Here is a 22,314-nt window from a genome sequence, read left to right as displayed (position 1 = left end):
GGCGCACCGGGTTGTAAGGCGCACTGTCGATTTAGGAGAAAATGAAAGGATTTTAAGTGCGCCTTATAGTCCGAAAAATACGGTAAGCACTTCAACATGTAGAAGCGGTCTGCTCCACAATTGAGAACAAGCTAGCAAAGTTATCCACCCTCTATTTACTGATTAATGCTAGTTTGTTTTGCAGCTGTGTACAGTATTATAATACAAACCCCGTTTCCATATGAGTTGGGAAATTGTGTTAGATGTAAATATAAACGGAATACAATGATTTGCAAATCCTTTTCAACCCATATTCAGTTGAATGCACCACAAAGACAACATATTTGATGTTCAAACTTATAAACTTTATTTTTTTTTTGCAAATAATAATTAACTTAGAATTTCATGGCTGCAACACGTGCCAAAGTAGTTGGGAAAGGGCATGTTCACCACTGAGTTACATGGCCTTTCCTTTTAACAACACTCAGTAAATGTTTGGGAACTGAGGAGACACATTTTTGAAGCTTCTCAGGTGGAATTATTTCCCATTCTTGCTTGATGTACAGCTTAAGTTGTTCAACAGTCCGGGGGTCTCCGTTGTGCTATTTTAGGCTTCATAATGCGCCACACATTTTCAATGGGAGACAGGTCTGGACTACAGGCAGGCCAGTCTAGTACCCGCACTTTTTTTACTACGAAGCCACGCTGTTGTAACATGTGGCTTGGCATTGTCTTGCTGAAATAAGCAGGGGCGTCCATGAAAAAGACATAGCTTGGATGGCAACATATGTTGCTCCAAAACCTGAATGTACCTTTCAGCATTAATGGTGCCATCACAGATGTGTAAGTAACCCATGTCTTGGGCACTAATCACCCCCATACCATCACAGATGCTGGCTTTTCAACTTTGCGCCTTTTCCTCTTTGGTCCAGAGGACACAACGTCCACAGTTTCCAAAAACAATTTGAAATGTGGACTCGTCAGACCACAGAACACTTTTCCATTTTGTATCAGTCCATCTTAGATGACCTCAGGCCCAGCGAAGCCAACGGCGTTTCTGGGTGTTGTTGATAAACGGTTTTCACCTTGCATAGGAGAGTTTTAACTTGCACTTACAGATGTAGCGACCAACTGTAGTTACTGACAGTGGGTTTCTGAAGTGTTCCTGAGCCCATGTGGTGATATCCTTTACACACTGATGTCGCTTGTTGATGCAGTACAGCCTGAGGGATGGAAGGTCACGGGCTTAGCTGCTTACGTGCAGTGATTTCTCCAGATTCTCTGAACCCTTTGATGATATTACTGAGCGTAGATGGTGAAATCCCTAAATTCCTTGCGATAGCTGGTTGAGAAAGGTTTTTCTTAAACTGTTCAACAATTTGCTCACGCATTTGTTGACAAACTGGTGACCCTCGCCCCATCCTTGTTTGTGAATGACTGAGCATTTCATGGAATCTACTTTTATACCCAATCATGGCACCCACCTGTTCCCAATTTGCCTGTTCACCTGTGGGATGTTCCAAATAAGTGTTTGATGAGCATTCCTCAACTTTATCAGTATTTATTGCCACCTTTCCCAACTTCTTTGTCACGTGTTGCTGGCATCAAATTCTAAAGTTAATGATTATTTGCAAAAAAAAATTTTTTTTATCAGTTTGAACATCAAATATGTTGTCTTTGTAGCATATTCAACTGAATATGGGTTGAAAATGATTTGCAAATCATTGTATTCCGTTTATATTTACATCTAACACAATTTCCCAACTCATATGGAAATGGGGTTTGTATGATTTTATATGAAAACAAATTTTTTTGCGATTTTTTTGCACCTTTTAGTGACAATCGATTCCCTACACTGTTCAGCTTTTTCAGTTTCTGACGAGAGTTGATGTATTCAATACGGTAAAAGACCAAGAATACACTTATATTAACGTACATATATCAACACTATAATAGTACGTGTAAATACGGCAATAAATGATTTCCTTAAATTAGATTTTTACTGCGTTCCCTTTGCTGACATTCGTCTTCATTTGGCCTTTAAGTACGGCTGTGGATACGCCGTGATGGAATACCTCCTCCATTTACTCCCAACACGCTCGGAAGGAAAATCAATAACACTCAATTACTGCAAAAATAATAGCAATGCACGGCGGCAGAGGTGAAATAAGCTTTGTTCTGCCAAAGATTTTACAGGAAGAAAGATACCTCTATGTTCAGTATATTTGTTTACAGAGCTATCCATGCATCCATCTATTCATGACTCCATGTATCCATCGACGTATCTGTCCATTCACGCATCCATGCATCTTGTGCAAAAGTGTTGCAGAGACTGTTTTGAGAGGTTTGCAGACGTCCAATAAGTCATTCTTGTGCTTGCTTACTTTATGCACTTTCCCACTGCCAGTCAGTCATCACACTTCCACTCTCTCTCTTTTCTCACGCAGCCCTCTGTGTACTATGATACACTCATAATATATACAGTACATTTGCAAATGCACACTATTATAAATATGTAGTAGGCCCGGCAGAACCGTAATGGGAACAAAAACAAACAAGTTGTTCCCATCCATCCATCCATCCATCCATCCATCTTCAACCGCTTATCCGGAATCGGGTCGCGGGGACAACAGCTCCAGCACAGACCCCCAGAATTCCCTCTCCAGAGCAACATTAGCAACCTCCTCCTGGGGGATCCCGAAGCGTTCCCAGGCCAGAGAGGAGATGTAATCCCCCCATCTGGTCCTTGGCCTGCCGCGGAGTCTCCTCCCAGTGGGACGTGCAACGAGGACCTCCCTAGGGAGACGCTCGTGAGGCATCCGCACGAGATGCCCGAACCACCTAAGCGGGTTCCTTTCCAAGCGAAGGAGCAGCGGCTCTACTCCGAGTCTCTCTCGGGTGACTGAACTTCTCACCCTATCTCTAAGGGAGATGCCAGCCACCCTTCTGGGGAAACTCATTTCGGCCGCTTGTATCCGCGATCTTATTCTTTCGGTCATGACCCACACTTCTTGACCACAGGTGAGAGTAGGAATGTAGATAGCTCGGTAGACCGAGAGCTTTGCCTTCTGGCTCAGCTCTCGTTTCGTCACAACAGTGCGGCAGAGAGACTGCAATACTGCCCCAGCTGCTCCGATTCTCCGGCTGATTTCCTTCTCCATCTTTCCGTCCCTCGTGAACAAGACCCCGAGATACTTAAACTCCTCCACCTGGGACAGAGTCTCGCTCTCTACCTGGACTGTACAAACCATCGGTTTCCTGCTGAGAACCATGGCCTCAGATTTGGAGATGCTGATCCTCATTCCAGCCGCTGAACACTCGGCTGCGAACCGATCCAGTGAGAGCTGAAGGTCACGAAACCGAAGGTGCCATCAGGACCACATCATCTGCAAAAAGCAGTGACGCAACCTTTAGCCCCCCGAGACGTATACCCTCTTACGCCATGGCCACGACTCTGCCTAGAGGTTGTTCCCAGTGTTCTAAATTCATGTCTAGTATGCAAACAAAAGCCTTGTTTATTTATTTTAAAAACGGTGAAGTTTCTGAGGTTACACTTGACAATTCCAACATTTTTTAACAAATATGTTTCATGTTTGATTGTTAGCTCACCTCAATAGTCCTCATTAACTTTTTTCAATTCATTTCAACACCATTTTTATTAAGTCTCAACAAGGAGTGTAAATGTGGTGGCAACCAAACAACAACAAAAATACTAATGATAATAGCCAACGTGTGACGGCGCGGGCTCGAACCCGGTTTTCTCCGGCAGCTGAGTCTGCCAGCACCTCCGTTGGCAGCGCACCGAGACACGTCCCTGCTCGCGCTGGCCGCGTCATGTGGGCGATCAGCAATCTGCACACCTGTGACTGATGAGGGCGAGCTGTATAAAGACCAGTGGACCCAAGGATCCTGGCCGGAACTTAATCTTCTGTTCGTAGTAAGAATCCCATGTCTGGCTTCCCTCCCGTGTGCTTCATCGCTCTCCTGTCTTCCGAGTTCCCTTGTCTGATCTCCCTTGTGCCTTCCCGTGTCTTCCATTATCGAGCTGTGCGCATCGACTTCCCCTTTGGTTTCAACTTGTATAAGTCTTGTTCTTGACCCAGTCTCAACTGGTACAATGGGATATACTTGTATAGCGCTTTTCTACCTTCAAGGTACTCAAGCTGCCATGCAAGGCCCTAACCACGCCACATCAGGAGCAAGGGTGAAGTGTCTTACTCAAGGAGACAACGGACGTGACGAAGTTGGTACTAGGTGTGGATTGAACCAGGAACCCTCAGGTTGCTGGCACGGCCACTCTCCCAAACGCGCCACGCCGTCCCCAAGTCAAGTCTTGGTCTTGACCTGGTTTCAACTGATACGAGTCTTAATCTTGACCTGGTTTCAACTTTGTATAAATCTTTATCTTGACCTGGTTTCAACTGATACAAGTATTGATGTTGACGTGTTTTCAACTGGTACAAGTCTTAAACTTCACAAGGGGCCCTATTTATTAAGAGTTAAGTGGATTTTTTTATAAAAATGTAGCATACACTCCGATTCAGAAACCAGCGTATGCACCAAAAATTGAGATGTATGCTCTAATCCAAGCATATTTCTTTTTTTACATACCAATCAACGTGCAGTTGGGCACACATGTTTGTGTGGCTGGGCATGCCCAGACCACGCCATCACTTAAAGGCCTACTGAAACCCACCACTACCGACCACGCAGTCTGATAGTTTATATATCAATGATGAAATCTTAACATTATAACACATGCCAATACGGCCGGGTTAACTTATAAAGTGACATTTTAAATTTGCCGCTAAACTTCCGGTTCGAAACGCCTCTGAGGATGACGTATGCGTGTGACGTAGCCCGGGGAACACGGGTATGCCTTCCACATTGAAGCCAATACGAAAAAGCTCTGTTTTCATTTCATAATTCCACAGTATTCTGGACATCTGTGTTCGTGAATCTGTTTCAATCATGTTCATTGCATTATGGAGAAGGAAGCTGAGCAAGCAAAGAAGAAAGTTGTCGGTGCGAAATGGACGTATTTTTCGAACGTAGTCAGCCACAACAGTACACAGCCGGCGCTTCTTTGTTTACATTCCCGAAAGATGCAGTCAAGATGGAAGAACTCGGATAACAGAGACTCTAACCAGGAGGACTTTTGACTTCGATACACAGACGCCTGTAGAGAACTGGGACAACACAGAGTCTTACCAGGATTACTTTGATTTGGATGACAAAGACGCAGACGTGCTACCGTGAGTATGCAGCTTTGGCTTCTAAACATTTGATCGCTTGACCGTATGTGCGCAACTTTTTTTTGCGTATGTACATAACTTTTTTAAAATATATAAGCTTTATGAACCTTGGGTTAGGTGAACGGTCTTTTGGGCTGAGTGATTGTGTGTGTTGATCAGGTGTTTGAATTGTATTGGCGTGTTCTATGGAGCTAGCATAGGAGCTAGGAGCTAGCATAACACGTACCGTACCGTACGTGCGCGTCACGTACGTAACTTTTTAAAAATATATAAGCTTTATGAACCTTGGGTTAGGTGAACGGTCTTTTGGGCTGAGTGATTGTGTGTGTTGATCAGGTGTTTGAATTGTATTGGCGTGTTCTATGGAGCTAGGAGCTAGCAGAGGAGCTAGGAGCTAGCATAACAAACACGCAGGTGTTTTTATGCAGGATTAATTTGTGGCATATTAAATATAAGCCTGGTTGTGTTGTGGCTAATAGAGTATATATATGTCTTGTGTTTATTTACTGTTGTAGTCATTCCCAGCTGAATATCAGGTCACCCCCGGCTCTCACAGCATCTTCCCTATCTGAATAGCTTCAACTCCCCACTAGTCCTTCACTTGCACTTTACTCATCCACAAATCTTTCATCCTCGCTCAAATTAATGGGGAAATTGTCGCTTTCTCGGTCCGAATCTTTCTCACTTCATGCGGCCATCATTGTAAACAATAGGGAACTTTGCGTATATGTTCAACTGACTACGTCACGCTACTTCCGGTAGGGGCAAGCCTTTTTTTTAATCAGATACCAAAAGTTGCAATCTTTATCGTCGTTGTTCTATACTAAATCCTTTCAGCAAAAATATGGCAATATCGCGAAATGATCAAGTATGACACATAGAATAGATCTGCTATCCCCGTTTAAATAAAAAAAATTCATTTCAGTAGGCCTTTAAATACTCAAATCATATTGAAATTAGCCATGTGCACGAGATACCACACTCTGCCAAATCAGAATTCACCACTAAGGAGTAGGAGGTACTTCTTTCTGCCGTGTTCAGCGAACACAGAAAAGTTTGAGTGGGATCAAGTGTGTGAGCTTGTCAATGTTGTGGAGTTAGAGAACCGCACACAGAGCAGATGAAAAAAATAAGTGGTATTACATCAGGAAGAAGGTGAAGAAGAAGATGGATGTGCATTGCCAAAACAGGCGAAGGGACCGGAGATGAAATAGTACTCACCCCGTTCAAAAAGACAGTCACTGCAATGATTCGTAAAACTTTAGAAGATGTGGGTGTCTCCCCCAATATAAATATAATTTGTGTAACTTAAAACAACATGCGTTCATACAGTAGCCTGCTCACAGCCAGATGAGAGTTCCATGTAAACACTATGTAATATGTGGTTTGAAATCTTTGAACATTTAAGCATATCAGCATACCAAAAAGGATATGCAAGACTTTGTCTCTTGTTTGATTACTCAATTTAATATTATAATACAGGAGAGAAACTTGCAGTAGCAGCGGAATGTGCAACAATGTCAGGCCATTCCGCCACCATCTTCGGTGCCATTAATGTGCCGCAACCACAGGCTGTTGCAACTGTCCGCCCGACTGGCCACGCTGGTGCTGGAGTCCAGGAACACATTGGGACAGCTTGCCTGGATCTTTTACATTGTTGAAATCAAATGTTTGCAAAGCCTGAATGATCACCTGTGTGTGTGTGGCCAAAGTATCCACAGCCTATAAGAATTCATTGTACGTAGTCTCAACTCGTACAAGTCTTGGTCTTGACCTGGTTTCAACTGGTATAAGTCTTTATCTTAAGCAAAACTCAACTGATATAAGTCTTAATCTTGACTAGGTTTCAACTCTTACAAATCTTAATCTTTAACTGGTTTCAACTTGTAAAAATCTTAATCTTGACCTCGTCTCAACTGATACAAATCTTAATCTTGACCTGGTTTCAATTTGTACATGTTTTGTTCTTGACCTGGTCTCAACTGGTACAAGTCTCTATCTTGACCTAGTCTCAACTGGTACAAGTCTTGTTCTTGACCTGGTTTCAACTGATACAAGTCTTGATCTTGACCTTGTTTACACTGATACAAGTCTTGATCTTGACCTGGTTTCAATTTGTACATGTTTTGTTCTTGACCTGGTCTCAACTGGTACAAGTCTCTATCTTGACCTAGTCTCAACTGGTACAAGTCTTGTTCTTGACCTGGTTTCAACTGATGCAAGTCTTGATCTTGACCTAGTTTACACTGATACAAGTCTTGATCTTGACCTGGTATCCACTGTTACAAGTCTTGATCTTCACCTGGTTTCAACTGGTATAAGTCTTTATCTTGAGCAAAACTCAACTGATATAAGTCTTAATCTTGACTTGGTTTCAACTGGTATAAGTCTTTATCTTGACCTAGTCTCAACTGTTACAAATCTTAATCTTGACCTGGTTTCAATTTTTATAAATCTTAATCTTGACCTCATCTCAACTGATACAAATCTTAATCTTGACCTGGTTTCAACTTGTACATGTCTTGTGCTTGACCTGGTCTCAACTGGTACAAGTCTCTATCTTGACCTAGTCTCAACTGGTACAAGTCTTGTTCTTGACCTGGTTTCAACTGATACAAGTCTTGATCTTGACCTAGTTTACACTGATACAAGTCTTGATCTTGACCTGGTTTCCACTGTTACAAGTCTTGATCTTCACCTGGTTTCAACTGGTATAAGTCTTTATCTTGAGCAAAACTCAACTGATATAAGTCTTAATCTTGAATTGGTTTCAACTGGTATAAGTCTTTATCTTGACCTAGTCTCAACTGTTACAAATCTTAATCTTGACCTGGTTTAAATTTTTATAAATCTTAATCTTGACCTCGTCTCAACTGATACAAATCTTAATCTTGACCTGGTTTCAATTTGTACATGTCTTGTGCTTGACCTGGTCTCAACTGGTACAAGTCTCTATCTTGACCTAGTCTCAACTGGTACAAGTCTTGTTCTCGACTTGGTTTCAACTGGTACAAGTCTTGTTCTTGACCTGGTTTAAATTTTTATAAATCTTAATCTTGACCTCGTCTCAACTGATACAAATCTTAATCTTGACCTGGTTTCAACTTGTACATGTCTTGTTCTTGACCTAGTCTCAACTGGTACAAGTCTTGTTCTTGACCTGGTTTCAACTGATACAAGTCTTGATCTTGACCTAGTTTACACTGATACAAGTCTTGATCTTGACCTGGTTTCCACTGATACAAGTCTTGGTCTTGACCTGGTTTCAACTGGTATAAGTCTTTATCTTGAGCGAAACTCAACTGATATAAGTCTTAATCTTGACTTGGTTTCAACTGGTATAAGTCTTTATCTTGACCTAGTCTCAACTGTTACAAATCTTAATCTTGACCTGGTTTCAACTTGTATAAATCTTAATCTTGACCTCGTCTCAACTGATACAAATCTTAATCTTGACATGGTTTCAACTTGTACATGTTTTGTTCTTGACCTGGTCTCAACTGGTACAAATCTTAATCTTGACCTGGTTTCAATTTGTCCATGTTTTGTTCTTGACCTGGTCTCAACTGGTACAAGTCTCTATCTTGACCTAGTCTCAACTGATACAAGTCTTGTTCTTGACCTGGTTTCAACTGATACAAGTCTTGATCTTGACCTGGTTTCCACTGTTACAAGTCTTGATCTTCACCTGGTTTCAACTGGTATAAGTCTTTATCTTGAGCAAAACTCAACTGATATACGTCTTAATCTTGACTTGGTTTCAACTGGTGTAAGTCTTTATCTTGACCTAGTCTCAACTGTTACAAATCTTAATCTTGACCTGGTTTCAATTTTTATAAATCTTAATCTTGACCTTGTCTCAACTGATACAAATCTTAATCTTGACCTGGTTTCAACTTGTACATGTCTTGTTCTTGACCTGGTCTCAACTGGTACAAGTCTCTATCTTGACCTAGTCTCAACTGGTACAAGTCTTGTTCTTGACCTGGTTTCAACTGATACAAGTCTTGATCTTGACCTAGTTTACACTGTTACAAGTCTTGATCTTCACCTGGTTTCAACTGGTATAAGTCTTTATCTTGACCTAGTCTCAACTGTTACAAATCTTAATCTTGACCTGGTTTCAATTTTTATAAATCTTAATCTTGACCTCGTCTCAACTGATACAAATCGTAATCTTGACCTGGTTTCAATTTTTATAAATCTTAATCTTGACCTCGTCTCAACTGATACAAATCTTAATCTTGACCTGGTTTCAACTTGTACATGTCTTGTGCTTGACCTGGTCTCAACTGGTACAAGTCTCTATCTTGACCTAGTCTCAACTGGTACAAGTCTTGTTCTCGACCTGGTTTCAACTGGTACAAGTCTTGTTCTTGACCTGATTTCAATTTTTATAAATTAATCTTGACCTCGTCTCAACTGATACAAATCTTAATCTTGACCTGGTTTCAACTTGTACATGTCTTGTTCTTGACCTAGTCTCAACTGGTACAAGTCTTGTTCTTGACCTGGTTTCAACTGATACAAGTTTTGATCTTGACCTAGTTTACACTGATACAAGTCTTGATCTTGACCTGGTTTCCACTGATACAAGTCTTAATCTTGACTTGGTTTCAACTGGTATAAGTCTTTATCTTGACCTAGTCTCAACTGTTACAAATCTTAATCTTGACCTGGTTTCAACTTGTATAAATCTTAATCTTGACCTCGTCTCAACTGATACAAATTTTAATCTTGACCTGGTTTCAATTTGTACATGTTTTGTTCTTGACCTGGTCTCAACTGGTACAAATCTTAATCTTGACCTGGTTTCAATTTGTACATGTTTTGTTCTTGACCTGGTCTCAACTGGTACAAGTCTCTATCTTGACCTAGTCTCAACTGGTACAAGTCTTGTTCTTGACCTGGTTTCAACTGATACAAGTCTTGATCTTGACCTAGTTTACACTGATACAAGTCTTAATCTTGACCTGGTTTCCACTGTTACAAGTCTTGATCTTCACCTGGTTTCAACTGGTATAAGTCTTTATCTTGAGCAAAACTCAACTGATATAAGTCTTAATCTTGACTTGGTTTCAACTGGTATAAGCCTTTATTTTGACCTAGTCTCAACTGTTACAAATCTTAATCTTGACCTGGTTTCAATTTTTATAAATCTTAATCTTGACCTCGTCTCAACTGATACAAATCTTAATCTTGACCTGGTTTCAACTTGTACATGTCTTGTGCTTGACCTGGTCTCAACTGGTACAAGTCTCTATCTTGACCTAGTCTCAACTGGTACAAGTCTTGATCTTCACCTGGTTTCAACTGGTATAAGTCTTTATCTTGAGCAAAACTCAACTGATATAAATCTTAATCTTGACTTGGTTTCAACTTGTATAAGTCTTTATCTTGACCTAGTCTCAACTGTTACAAATCTTAATCTTGACCTGGTTTCAACTTGTACATGACTTGTTCTTGACCTGGTCTCAACTGGTACAAGTCTCTATCTTGACCTAGTCTCAACTGGTACAAGTCTTGTTCTCGACCTGGTTTCAACTGGTACAAGTCTTGTTCTTGACCTGGTTTCAACTGATACAAGTCTTGATCTTGACCTAGTTTCCACTGATACAAGTCTTGAGCTTGACCTGGTTTCCACTGATACAAGTCGTGATCTTCACCTGGTTTCAACTGGTATAAGTCTTTATCTTGAGCAAAACTCAACTGATATAAGTCTTAATCTTGACTTCGTTTCAACTGGTATAAATCTTTATCTTGACCTAGTCTCAACTGTTACAAATCTTAATATTGACCTGGTTTCAACTTGTATAAATCTTAATCTTGACCTCGTCTCAACTGATACAAATCTTAATCATGACCTGGTTTCAATTTGTACATGTTTTGTTCTTGACCTGGTCTCAACTGGTACAAGTCTCTATCTTGACCTAGTCTCAACTGGTACAAGTCTTGTTCTTGACCTGGTTTCAACTGGTACAAGTCTTGTTCTTGACCTGGTTTCAACTGATACAAGTCTTGATCTTGACCTAGTTTCCACTGATACAAGTCTTGATCTTGACCTGGTTTCCACTGATACAAGTCTTGATCTTCACCTGGTTTCAACTGGTACATGTCTTGTTCTTGACCTGGTCTCAACTGGTACAAGTCTCTATCTTGACCTAGTCTCAACTGGTGCAAGTCTTGTTCTCGACCTGGTTTCAACTGGTACAAGTCTTGTTCTTGACCTGGTTTCAACTGATACAAGTCTTGATCTTGACCTAGTTTACACTGATACAAGTCTTGATCTTGACCTGGTTTCCACTGATACAAGTCTTGATCTTCACCTGGTTTCAACTGGTACATTTCTTGTTCTTGACCTGGTCTCAACTGGTACAAGTCTCTATCTTGACCTGGTCTCAACTGGTACAAGTCTCTATCTTGACCTAGTCTCAACTGGTACAAGTCTTGTTCTTGACCTGGTTTCAACTGGTACAAGTATTGTTCTTGACCTGGTTTCAACTGGTACAAGTCTTGTTCTTGACCTGGTTTCAACTCATACAAGTCTTGATTTTGACCTAGTTTACACTGATACAAGTCTTGATCTTGATCTGGTTTCGACTGATACAAGTCTTGATCTTCACCTGGTTTCAACTGGTACATGTCTTGTTCTTGACCTGGTCTCAACTGGTACAAGTCTCTATCTTGACCTAGTCTTAACTGGTACGAGTCTTGTTCTTGACCTGGTTTCAACTGGCACAAGTCTTGTTTTTGACCCGGTTTCATCTGGTACAAGTCTTGTTCTTGACCTGGTTTCAACTGATACAAGTCTTGATCTTGACCTAGTTTACACTGATACAAGTCTTGATCTTGACCTGGTTTCCACTGATACAAGTCTTGATCTTCGCCTGTTTTCAACTGGTACAAGTCTTGATCGTGACTTGGTTTTAACTGGTACAAGTCTTGATCTTCACCTGGTCTCTGCTTGTAAACATTTTTGACCTTGTTTCAGTTCCTTAAGGTTTTAACAAAATCATAATTTATTGTTAGAAGTCTTGGCCTTGACTTGACTTGTAGGTTTTGTGTCAACATACAAACTAAGGAACCAACTACTGGATATCAACACAACCCCTCGACTAGAGTGTACAGTCTGAATTAAAGACACTTACGAAGAACAAGAACTCCGTGGCGAAGCGACTGAGCACGGTTGGGCTCCACCGACACATTGAGCATGGTGGGATTGCCGCCGACGATGCAGATGCGGTTGTCTTGCTCCGCCTCTCTGAACATTCTCAACAACTGATTGGCTATGACCCCGTTCAGGACAGAGATGACCACCATGGGCAGGACAAAGGACAGGAAGGCATTTATCTGTTTGGAGAGAGAAGACAGGAGGACCCCCAGGTTAGCGATATGAATGTTAAACATGAGTTTACTGTTTCATGGGAGCTCAGGTGTCCTTCGTAAAGGACTACATAGTCCTACTGTATTTTCCGATATTTCAAATAAGTATCACAATCGTGCATTGTTAGTTTGTTGTTCTTGATGGTGGAATTTAGACCGTTTAAGAGTACTTTTAGTAAGTGTGTGTCTGTAGCTTTAATGCTAATAAGCTGTGTTCGTCTCCAAGAAACACTATTGTGTACTTTATTCACGTTTCCATTATAATAGGTCATTATTACAATATATCAAACATATGTACTTCTTAAGAGAATCAATTGGGACCAATTCGGTCCTGGAGTAAAAAAGTGTGGACATAATTACAAATATCCTTTTATACACCTTAAAATAGTACAATCAGTGAATTTAAAGTAATAATTTAAAAAAGTATATATATCTATAATATTCATATTGTACTGTGTACTGTATTTTACAGACTATTATACAGTGTTTCCCACACATTCATGTATTTGTGGCGGCCCGCCACGAAAGAATTACGTCCGCCACAAATAGATTTTTTTTAATTAAAAAATGTTTTTTTTTTGTCCTGTCCAGTTTCTCAGGCAAATCATATAGTTGATGTAGATGCCCATATAGGCTGTTCAGATTTACTTTACAAAAGAGAAGTGTAGGATACTTCTCTTGTTGCCTTATTTGTATTTGACCACTACTGTTTTCTGTTTATTTGTTACTGACTGTGGCAGGACACCTCTGCCTCTGTTTCACTTTATGTTGCTGGTAAATAATATGGTTGTAATAGTAGGCTAAAGTTAAATTATTTAGTATGCACTAATTAAAGGGGCAGAGCTTTAAGAGACATTTTAGCTTTTATATTTTATAAGATATATTTTTTGTAAGAACCACAATTAATAAATATATTTCAGTGAATAAGTTATTGTTCAAATCTGTATATAAATATGTACAGAAAGTGTTGTAATTATATTGTATAATGGATGGATGGATGGATGGACGTTTAAAACAAAACTGTTATTATTAATTAGTAAGTATACATTTTTTGAGCCTTTTTAGAGAAAATCATATCATTGTAGTAAATTATGCAAATTACTTGATAATGTCATGGTGACCACGCCCATAGCCACGCCCCCACCGCCACAGGTATCTTGGCAGTTTATGGGAAACACTGCTATAGAGCACACCTAAGCTGCACCCACTAAATTTTAAATAATTACACCCCCCCCATATATTAGCCGCACCGGACTATAAGACGCAGATACACGTTTTGAAATTAGTTATTTACACTAAGATATTGTAAATGTTTATTTACATACATTATTTGTTTCCAAACGGTGTCTGTAACACGGCAGTAAAATGGCTGATCAAACAAAACAGAAGTCATCGTCATGGACCCGCTTGCTCTCCAATTAGCTAAACAGACTCAATAAGTCTACGGTAACGTCTTGTTGAATTTACGAAACTGAAACAATACGAACAATCCAATGGCATTCTAGCACAGACACTCGTTGTCGTGTTATCACATTAGCTAATGCTAACGACACTAGCTTGATTGCACTACGACAACACGTGGACGGTTTAGCGAGTATGAATTGTTTTAGTTGTATTGTAAAACTTACAAACGTTGCTTGGAGTGATAAATGAAGAATCCATACGAGTAGAAACGCTACGGACGACTCGAAGACGGAACGGCACTTGTGCTTCCGGTTGAAATCACTAAACAGCAGGAAATACTGTAGACGTTCACACCGCAGCACCTGCAGTGAGCAAACTCGTCTAAAAGATGGCGCCATGGCAGAAACAATACCACATCTTTTCAGTGCCTGTTGAAAACTATTTGTTAAATCCAAAGTTAGCAAAATAAAATACATTAATTTTAGCTGCACCGTTTTAGAAGCCGCAGGGTTCAAAACGTAGGGAAAAAGTAGCGGTATATAGTCCAAAATATACGGTATATTGAATAATCGTAAATTTTATCATACAACTTTACATACTTTGATGACTTTTGCACTGAGCAGCCAGGCTGTTTCTTTACTTTGCAATAAATACATTCCATTTCCTATTCTAGGGTTGTCATCACACTTTCCCAACCTTTCATTTTAAAGTCATAATTGGAGACGTTTTTTGAGAGAGTTTAAAAAAGTTTATTGAGTATATTACCATGTTGGGGGAGATCATGGAAGAACAATGTTCATAGGTAGGGATGTCCGATAATGGCTTTTTGCCGATATTCCGATATTGTCCAACTCTTAATTACTGATACGATATCAACCAATACCGATATATACAGTCATGGAATTAACACATTATTATGCCTAATTTGGGACAACCAGGTATGGTGAAGATAAGGTCCTTTTTAAAAAAAATTATAAAATAAAATAAGATAAATTAATTAAAAATATTTTCTTGAATAAAAAAGAAAGTAAAACAGTATAAAAACAGTTACATAGAAACTAGTAATTAATGAAAATGAGTAAAATTAACTGTTAAAGGTTAGTACTATTAGTGGACCAGCAGCACGCACAATCATGCGTGCTTACGGACTGTATCCCTTGCAGACTGTATTGATATATAATGTAGGAACCAATAACAGAAAGAAACAACCCTTTTGTGTGAATGAGTGTAAATGGGGGAGGGAGGTTTTTTGGCTTCGTGTAATAATTGTAAGTGTATCTTGTGTTTTTTATGTTGATTTAATAAAAAAAACAAAAACAAAAACAAAAAAACAAAACAGATACTGATAATAAAAAACGTGATACCGATATTTTCCGATATTACATTTTAAAGCATTTATCGGCTGATAATATCGGCAGGACATCTCTATTCATAGGTAATATATCAGGGAGGTTCCTTGCCTCCAAGACTGATTGAAGCTGAAAGGAAACAACACAAATGGACTAAAAGTAAAAAATAAATAAAACATTTTTAATGAACAACACTAATTGACTTGAAGTGCTTAAAAATAATATGGTTTTGATGCGTGTTCCTGGTGCATATTTGTGGCCACAGAAACCACTTCCTGTTATGCAGTCTTATAATAAAGACGTGTTTAGTAACGACAATATTGTGTTTCTTCAAACCGCCGCAACATCCCGGATTGACTTGCAGAAGGCCGAGTGGCTCAGACAAATGTTGAGCATCAGCATCAGCATCGGGACAAATAAAATCAAAGGTTAGGACAGCTCAGGGTGACACTTTTCAGTTGCATGAGTTATGATACTTTTTATTACACATGCCACGCTTTCTCACACGTCCCAATTCCACAGGACTTCAACCTAGTTGATGAAGTGCCCATATCACATTTATCTAATTTAGCTTCTTGGCTCTGGAGATTTACAACTAACTGCTGCTGCTACAGCATCAATATTAGTATTAGTATGCAGCATCTAGTATCAGTATCCAGCATCAGTATCAGTATCAAACATCTATTATCACTGTCAAACGTCAGTATTAATATCCAGTATCTGTATTCAGCATCAGTATCCAATATCTAGTATCAGTATCCATCAGTAGCTAGTATCAGTATCAAGCGCCAGTATTAGTATCCAGTATCACCATCAAGCATCAATATTAGTATCCAGTATCACTATCAATCGTCAGTATTAGTATCAGTATCTATATTCAGCATAAGAACTCGTATCCAGTATCAGTATTTGGAATCAGTATCAGTCTCTGGCATCAGTATTTGTATCCATTATTCGTATTCAGCATTTGTATTGCGATCCAGTATCACTATCAAGCATCAGTATTAGTATCCAGTATAACGATCAAGCATCTGCATTAGTATCCAGTGTCACTTTGAAGCATCAGTATTATTATTCAGTATCACTATCAAAAATCTGTATTAGTATTCAATATCCCTATCAAGCATCAGTATCAATATGCAGTGTTACTATCAAGTGTCAGTATTAGTATCCAGTATCACTATTAAGCATCAGAATACGTATCCAATATCCTTACCAAGCATCAGTTTTGGTGTACAGGATCACTATCACGCAGCAGTATTAATATCCTGTATCATTATCAAGCATCAGTAGTAGTATCTCTTATTGCTATCAATCATCAGTATTAGTATACAGTGTCACTTTCAAGCATCTGTGTTAGTATTTAGTATCACTATCAATCATCTGTATTAGTATACAATATCCCTATCAAGCATCAGTATCAATATCCAGTATCACTATCAAGCATCAATATTAGTATCCGGTATCCCTATCAAGCATCAGAATTGGTATCCAGTATCACTATTAGGCATCTGTATTAGTATCCAGTATCCCTATCAAGAATCATTATTGGTATCCAGTATCAATATCACACATCTGTATTAGTATCCAGTATCCCTATCAAGAATCATTATTGGTATCCAGTATCAATATCACGCATCAGTATTAATATCCAGTGTCACTTTCAAGTATTAGTGTTCAGTATTACTATCGATCATCCCTATCAATATCCAGTATCAGTATTAGTATCCAGTATCACTATCAAGCATCAGTATTAGTATCCAATATCCCTATCACGCATCAGTATTTGTATCCAGTATAACGATCAAGCATCTGTATTAGTATCCAGTGTCACTTTCAAGCATCAGTATTAGAATTTAGTATCACTATCAAGCATCTGTATTAGTATTCAATATCCCTATCAAGCATCAGTATCAATATGCAGTATTACTATCAAGTGTCAGTATTAGTATCCAGTATCACTATTAAACATCAGAATTAGTATCCATTATCCTTATCAAGCATCAGTTTTGGTATACAGGATCACTATCACACAGCAGTATTAATATCCTGTATCATTATCAAGCATCAGTAGTAGTATCTCTTATTGATATCAATCATCAGTATTAGTATACAGTGTCACTTTCAAGCATCTGTGTTAGTATTTAGTATCACTATCAATCATCTGTATTAGTATACCATATCCCTATCAAGCATCAATATCAATATCCAGTATCACTATCGAGCATCACTATTAGTGTCCGGTATCACTATCAAGCATTAGAATTGGTATCCAGTATCACTATCAGGCATCATTATTGGTATCCAGTATCACTATTAGGCATCTGTATTAGTATCCAGTATCCCTATCAGGAATCATTATTGGTATCCAATATCAATATCACGCTTCAGTATTAATATCCAGTGCCACTATCAAGCATTTGTATTAGTGTTCAGTATTACTATCGAGCATCCCTATCAATATCCAGTATCAGTATTGGTATCCATTATCACATCGACGCATTATCAGTATCAAGCATCAGTAGTAGTATCACTATCAAGCATCAGTATTAGTATCCAGTATCATTATCAATCAAGCATCAGTGTTGGTATCCAGTATCACTATCAAGCATCAGTAGTAGTATCACTATCAAGCATCAGTAGTAGTATCCAGTATCACTATCAAGCAGCAGCAGTGGTAGCCAGTATCACTGACAAGCATCAGTAGTAGTATCACTATCAAGCATCAGTAGTAGTATCCAGTATCCCTATCAAGCATCAGTAGTTGTATCACTTTCAAGATTCAGTAGTAGTATCCAGTATCCCTATCAAGCATCAGTAGTGGTATCCAGTATCACTATCGAGCATCAGTAGTAATATCCCTATCAAGCATCAGTAGTGGTATCCTGTATCACTATCAAGCATCAGTAGTAGTATCTAGTATCACTTTTGAGCATCAGTATTAGTATCCAGTATCACTATCAAGCATCAGTAGTGGTATTCAGTATCCCTATCAAGCATCAGTATTGGTATCCAGTATCACTATCAAGCATCAGTAGTAGTATCCTTTATCCCTATCAAGCATCAGTAGTCGTATCACTATTAAGAATCAGTAGTAGTATCCAGTATCCCTATCAAGCATCAGTAGTGGTATCCAGTATCAATAACAAGCATCAGTAGTAGTATCACTATCAAGCATCAGTAGTAGTATCTAGTATCACTATTAAGCATCAGTAGTAGTATCACTATCAAGCATCAGTAGTAGTATCCAGTATCACTATCAAGCTTTAGTAGTGGTATCCAGTATCCCTATCAAGCATCAGTATTAGTATACAGTATCACTATCAAGCATCAGTAGTAGTATCACTATCAAGCATAAGTAGTAGTATCCAGTATCCCTATCAAGCATCAGTAGTCGTATCACCATCAAGCATCAGTAGTAGTATCCAGTATCACTATCAAGCATCAGTAGTAGTATCTAGTATCACTATTAAGCATCAGTATTAGTATCCAGTATCACTATCAAGCATCAGTAGTAGTATCTAGTATCACTATTAAGCATCAGTATTAGTGTCCAGTATCACTATCAAGCATCAGTAGTAGTATCACTATCAAGCATCAGTAGTAGTATCCAGTATCACTATCAAGCATCAGTAGTAGTATACAGTATCCCTATCAAGCATCAGTAGCGGTATCCAGTATCACTAACAAGCATCAGTAGTAGTATCACTATCAAGCATCAGTAGCAGTATCCAGTACCCCTATCAAGCATCAATAGTCGTATCACCATCAAGCATCAGTAGTAGTATCTAGTATCACTATTAAGCATCAGTATTAGTATCCAGTATCACTATCAAGCATCAGTAGTAGTATCACTATCAAGCATCAGTAGTAGTATCCAGTATCCCTATCAAGCATCAGTAGTGGTATCCAGTATCACTAACAAGCATCAGTAGTAGTATCACTATAAAGCATCAGTAGTAGTATCCAGTATCCCTATCAAGCATCAGTAGTAGTATCTAGTATCACTATTAAGCATCAGTATTAGTATCCAGTATCACTATCAAGCATCAGTAGTAGTATCACTATCAAGCATCAGTAGCGGTATCCAGTATCACTAACAAGCATCAGTAGCAGTATCCAGTACCCCTATCAAGCATCAATAGTCGTATCACCATCAAGCATCAGTAGTAGTATCCAGTATCACTATCAAGCATCAGTAGTAGTATCTAGTATCACTATTAAGCATCAGTATTAGTATCCAGTATCACTATCAAGCATCATTAGTAGTATCCAGTATCCCTATCAAGCATCAGTAGTTGTATCCAGTATTACTAACAAGCATCAGTAGTAGTATTACTATCAAGCATCAGTAGTAGTATCACCATCAAACATCAGTAGTAGTATCCGGTATCACTATCAAGCATCAGTAATAGTATGTAGTATCACTATTAAGTATCAGTATTAGTATCCAGTATCACTAACAAGCATCAGTAGTAGTATCAATATCAAGCATCAGTAGTGGTATCACTATCAAAAATCAGTAGTAGTATCCAGTATCCCTATCAAGCATCAGTAGTGGTATCCAGTATCACTATCAAGCATCAGTCTAATAAAGGAGACAGGTGATTAGATAACAAGGCCCAGCTGGGCAATCTACTCACCTGCCACTGTCTTTGAGGCCGGTCATTGCACACTCCGCTCCGCGGCAGGCCCGCAGGCCACGCCCCCCTCCACAATATGCAATTGCATGCAGTACATGATTTTGAATGTCAAAAGGGAAAGAACAAATCTATTTAGTAAGAGAAGATGAAGCATTTTATTAACGCATATTATTTTCAGGCTTTCGCCGGCCACTTGAAGTAATGTGGCGGCCCAGATTTTTCAGCATATTTGTCAATAATGACAGCAGCGCCTGGTTATTGGCTCTCCATTTTTGAATGTATTTCATTTGATCCAACATAGCCGTGCAGGACGCTGATCACACATACAAGTCTTTGATTATAATTGCCCTGCATGTTTACCCTGATGGTTCCTCATTACAACCGTTGGGTGTGGATATACTGTAGATCTCAGGTGTCGAACTCAAGGCCCCCGTGGGCCTTTAATGTTTTACGTGGCCCGCCAAAGCCTGGAAATAATGTGCGTCAATAAAGCACTTCATCTTTCTGACATAAATTGGTTTCTTCTTTCAATATTACCAGAAAAACTGCATGTCCTTTAACGGTATTACCTGTTAATGCAACAAACATGCACTATATTGCCAAAAGTATTTGGCCACCTGCCTTGACTCACATATGAACTTGAAGTGCCATCCCATTCCTAACCCATAGGGTTCAATATTGATGTCGGTCCACCTTTTGCAGCTATTACAGCTTCAACTCTTCTGGGAAGGCTGTCCACAAGGTTGCGAAGTGTTTTTATAGGAATTTTCGACCATTCTTCCAAAAGTTTCCAAAAGTTGGTAGAGAAGGCCTGGCTCTCAGTGTCCGTTCTAATTCATCCCAAAGGTGTTCTATTGGGTTCAGGTCAGGACTCTGTGCAGGCCAGTCAAGTTCACCCATAGGGTTCAATATTGATGTCGGTCCACCTTTTGCAGCTATTACAGCTTCAACTCTTCTGGGAAGGCTGTCCACAAGGTTGTGGAGTGTCTTCATAGGAATTTTACACCATTCTTCCAAAAGTTGGTAGAGAAGGCCTGGCTCTCAGTCTCCCTTCTAATTCATCCCAAACGTGTTCTATTGGGTTCAGGTCAGGACTCTGTGCAGGCCAGTCAAGTTCACCCATAGGGTTCAATATTGATGTCGGTCCACCTTTTGCAGCTATTACAGCTTCAACTCTTCTGGGAAGGCTGTCCACAAGGTTGCGGAGTGTCTTCATAGGAATTTTACACCATTCTTCCAAAAGTTGGTGGAGAAGGCCTGGCTCTCAGTCTCCGTTCTAATTCATCCCAAACGTGTTCTATTGGGTTCAGGTCAGGACTCTGTGCAGGCCAGTCAAGTTCACCTATAGGGTTCAATTTTGATGTCAATCCACCTTTTGCAGCTATTACAGCTTCAACTCTTCTGGGAAGGCTGTCCACAAGGTTGCGAAGTGTTATAATAGGAATTTTCCACCATTCTTCCAAAAGCTTCCAAAAGTTGGTAGAGAAGGCCTGGCTCTCAGTTTCCGTTCTAATTCATCCCAAACGTGTTCTATTGGGTTCAGGTCAGGACTCTGTGCAGGCCAGTCAAGTTCACCCATAGGGTTCAATATTTATGTCAATCCACCTTTTGCAGCTAGTACAGCTTCAACTCTTCTGGGAAGGCTGTCCACAAGGTTGCGGAGTGTGTTTATAGGAATTTTCCACCGTTCTTCCAAAAGCGTCCAAAAGTTGGTAGAGAAGGCCTGGCTCTCAGTTTCCGTTCTAATTCATCCCAAAGGTGTTCTATTGGGTTCAGGTCAGGACTCTGTGCAGGCCAGTCAAGTTCACCCATAGGGTTCAATATTGATGTCGGTCCACCTTTTGCAGCTATTACAGCTTCAACTCTTCTGGGAAGGCTGTCCACAAGGTTGCGGAGTGTCTTTATAGGAATTTTACACCATTCTTCCAAAAGTTGGTAGAGAAGGCCTGGCTCTCAGTCTCCGTTCTAATTCATCCCAAAGGTGTTCTATTGTGTTCGGGTCAGGACTCTGTGTAGGCCAGTCAAGTACACCCAAAAGGGTTCAATATTGATGTCGGTCCACCTTTTGCAGCTATTACAGCTTCAACTCTTCTGGGAAGGCTGTCCACAAGGTTGCGGAGTGTGTTTATAGGAATTTTCCACCATTCTTCCAAAAGCTTCCAAAAGTTGGTAGAGAAGGCCTGGCTCTCAGTTTCCGTTCTAATTCATCCCAAACGTGTTCTATTGGGTTCAGGTCAGGACTCTGTGCAGGCCAGTCAAGTTCACCCATAGGGTTCAATATTGATGTCTGTCCACCTTTTG

At 39.7% G+C, this 22,314-nt stretch overlaps 1 protein-coding gene across 1 annotated transcript in view; it reads right to left on the bottom strand.

The window, feature by feature from the left end:
- LOC133653237 (neurotensin receptor type 1-like) overlaps positions 1 to 22,314 on the bottom strand; it is a 92,860-nt gene that overhangs the window by 13,254 nt on the left and 57,292 nt on the right. Inside the window, exon 2 of the mRNA XM_062052316.1 lies at positions 12,383 to 12,584. Within this exon, the coding sequence (XP_061908300.1) occupies positions 12,383 to 12,584 (202 nt within the window). The remainder of the gene's footprint in view (positions 1 to 12,382; positions 12,585 to 22,314) is intronic.

Source organism: Entelurus aequoreus, linkage group LG07, assembly GCF_033978785.1.
Source record: "Entelurus aequoreus isolate RoL-2023_Sb linkage group LG07, RoL_Eaeq_v1.1, whole genome shotgun sequence".
NCBI classification, from domain to species: domain Eukaryota; kingdom Metazoa; phylum Chordata; class Actinopteri; order Syngnathiformes; family Syngnathidae; genus Entelurus; species Entelurus aequoreus.
Note: the sequence above shows the minus strand (reverse complement) of the source record. Positions and strands in the feature narration are given on the sequence as shown.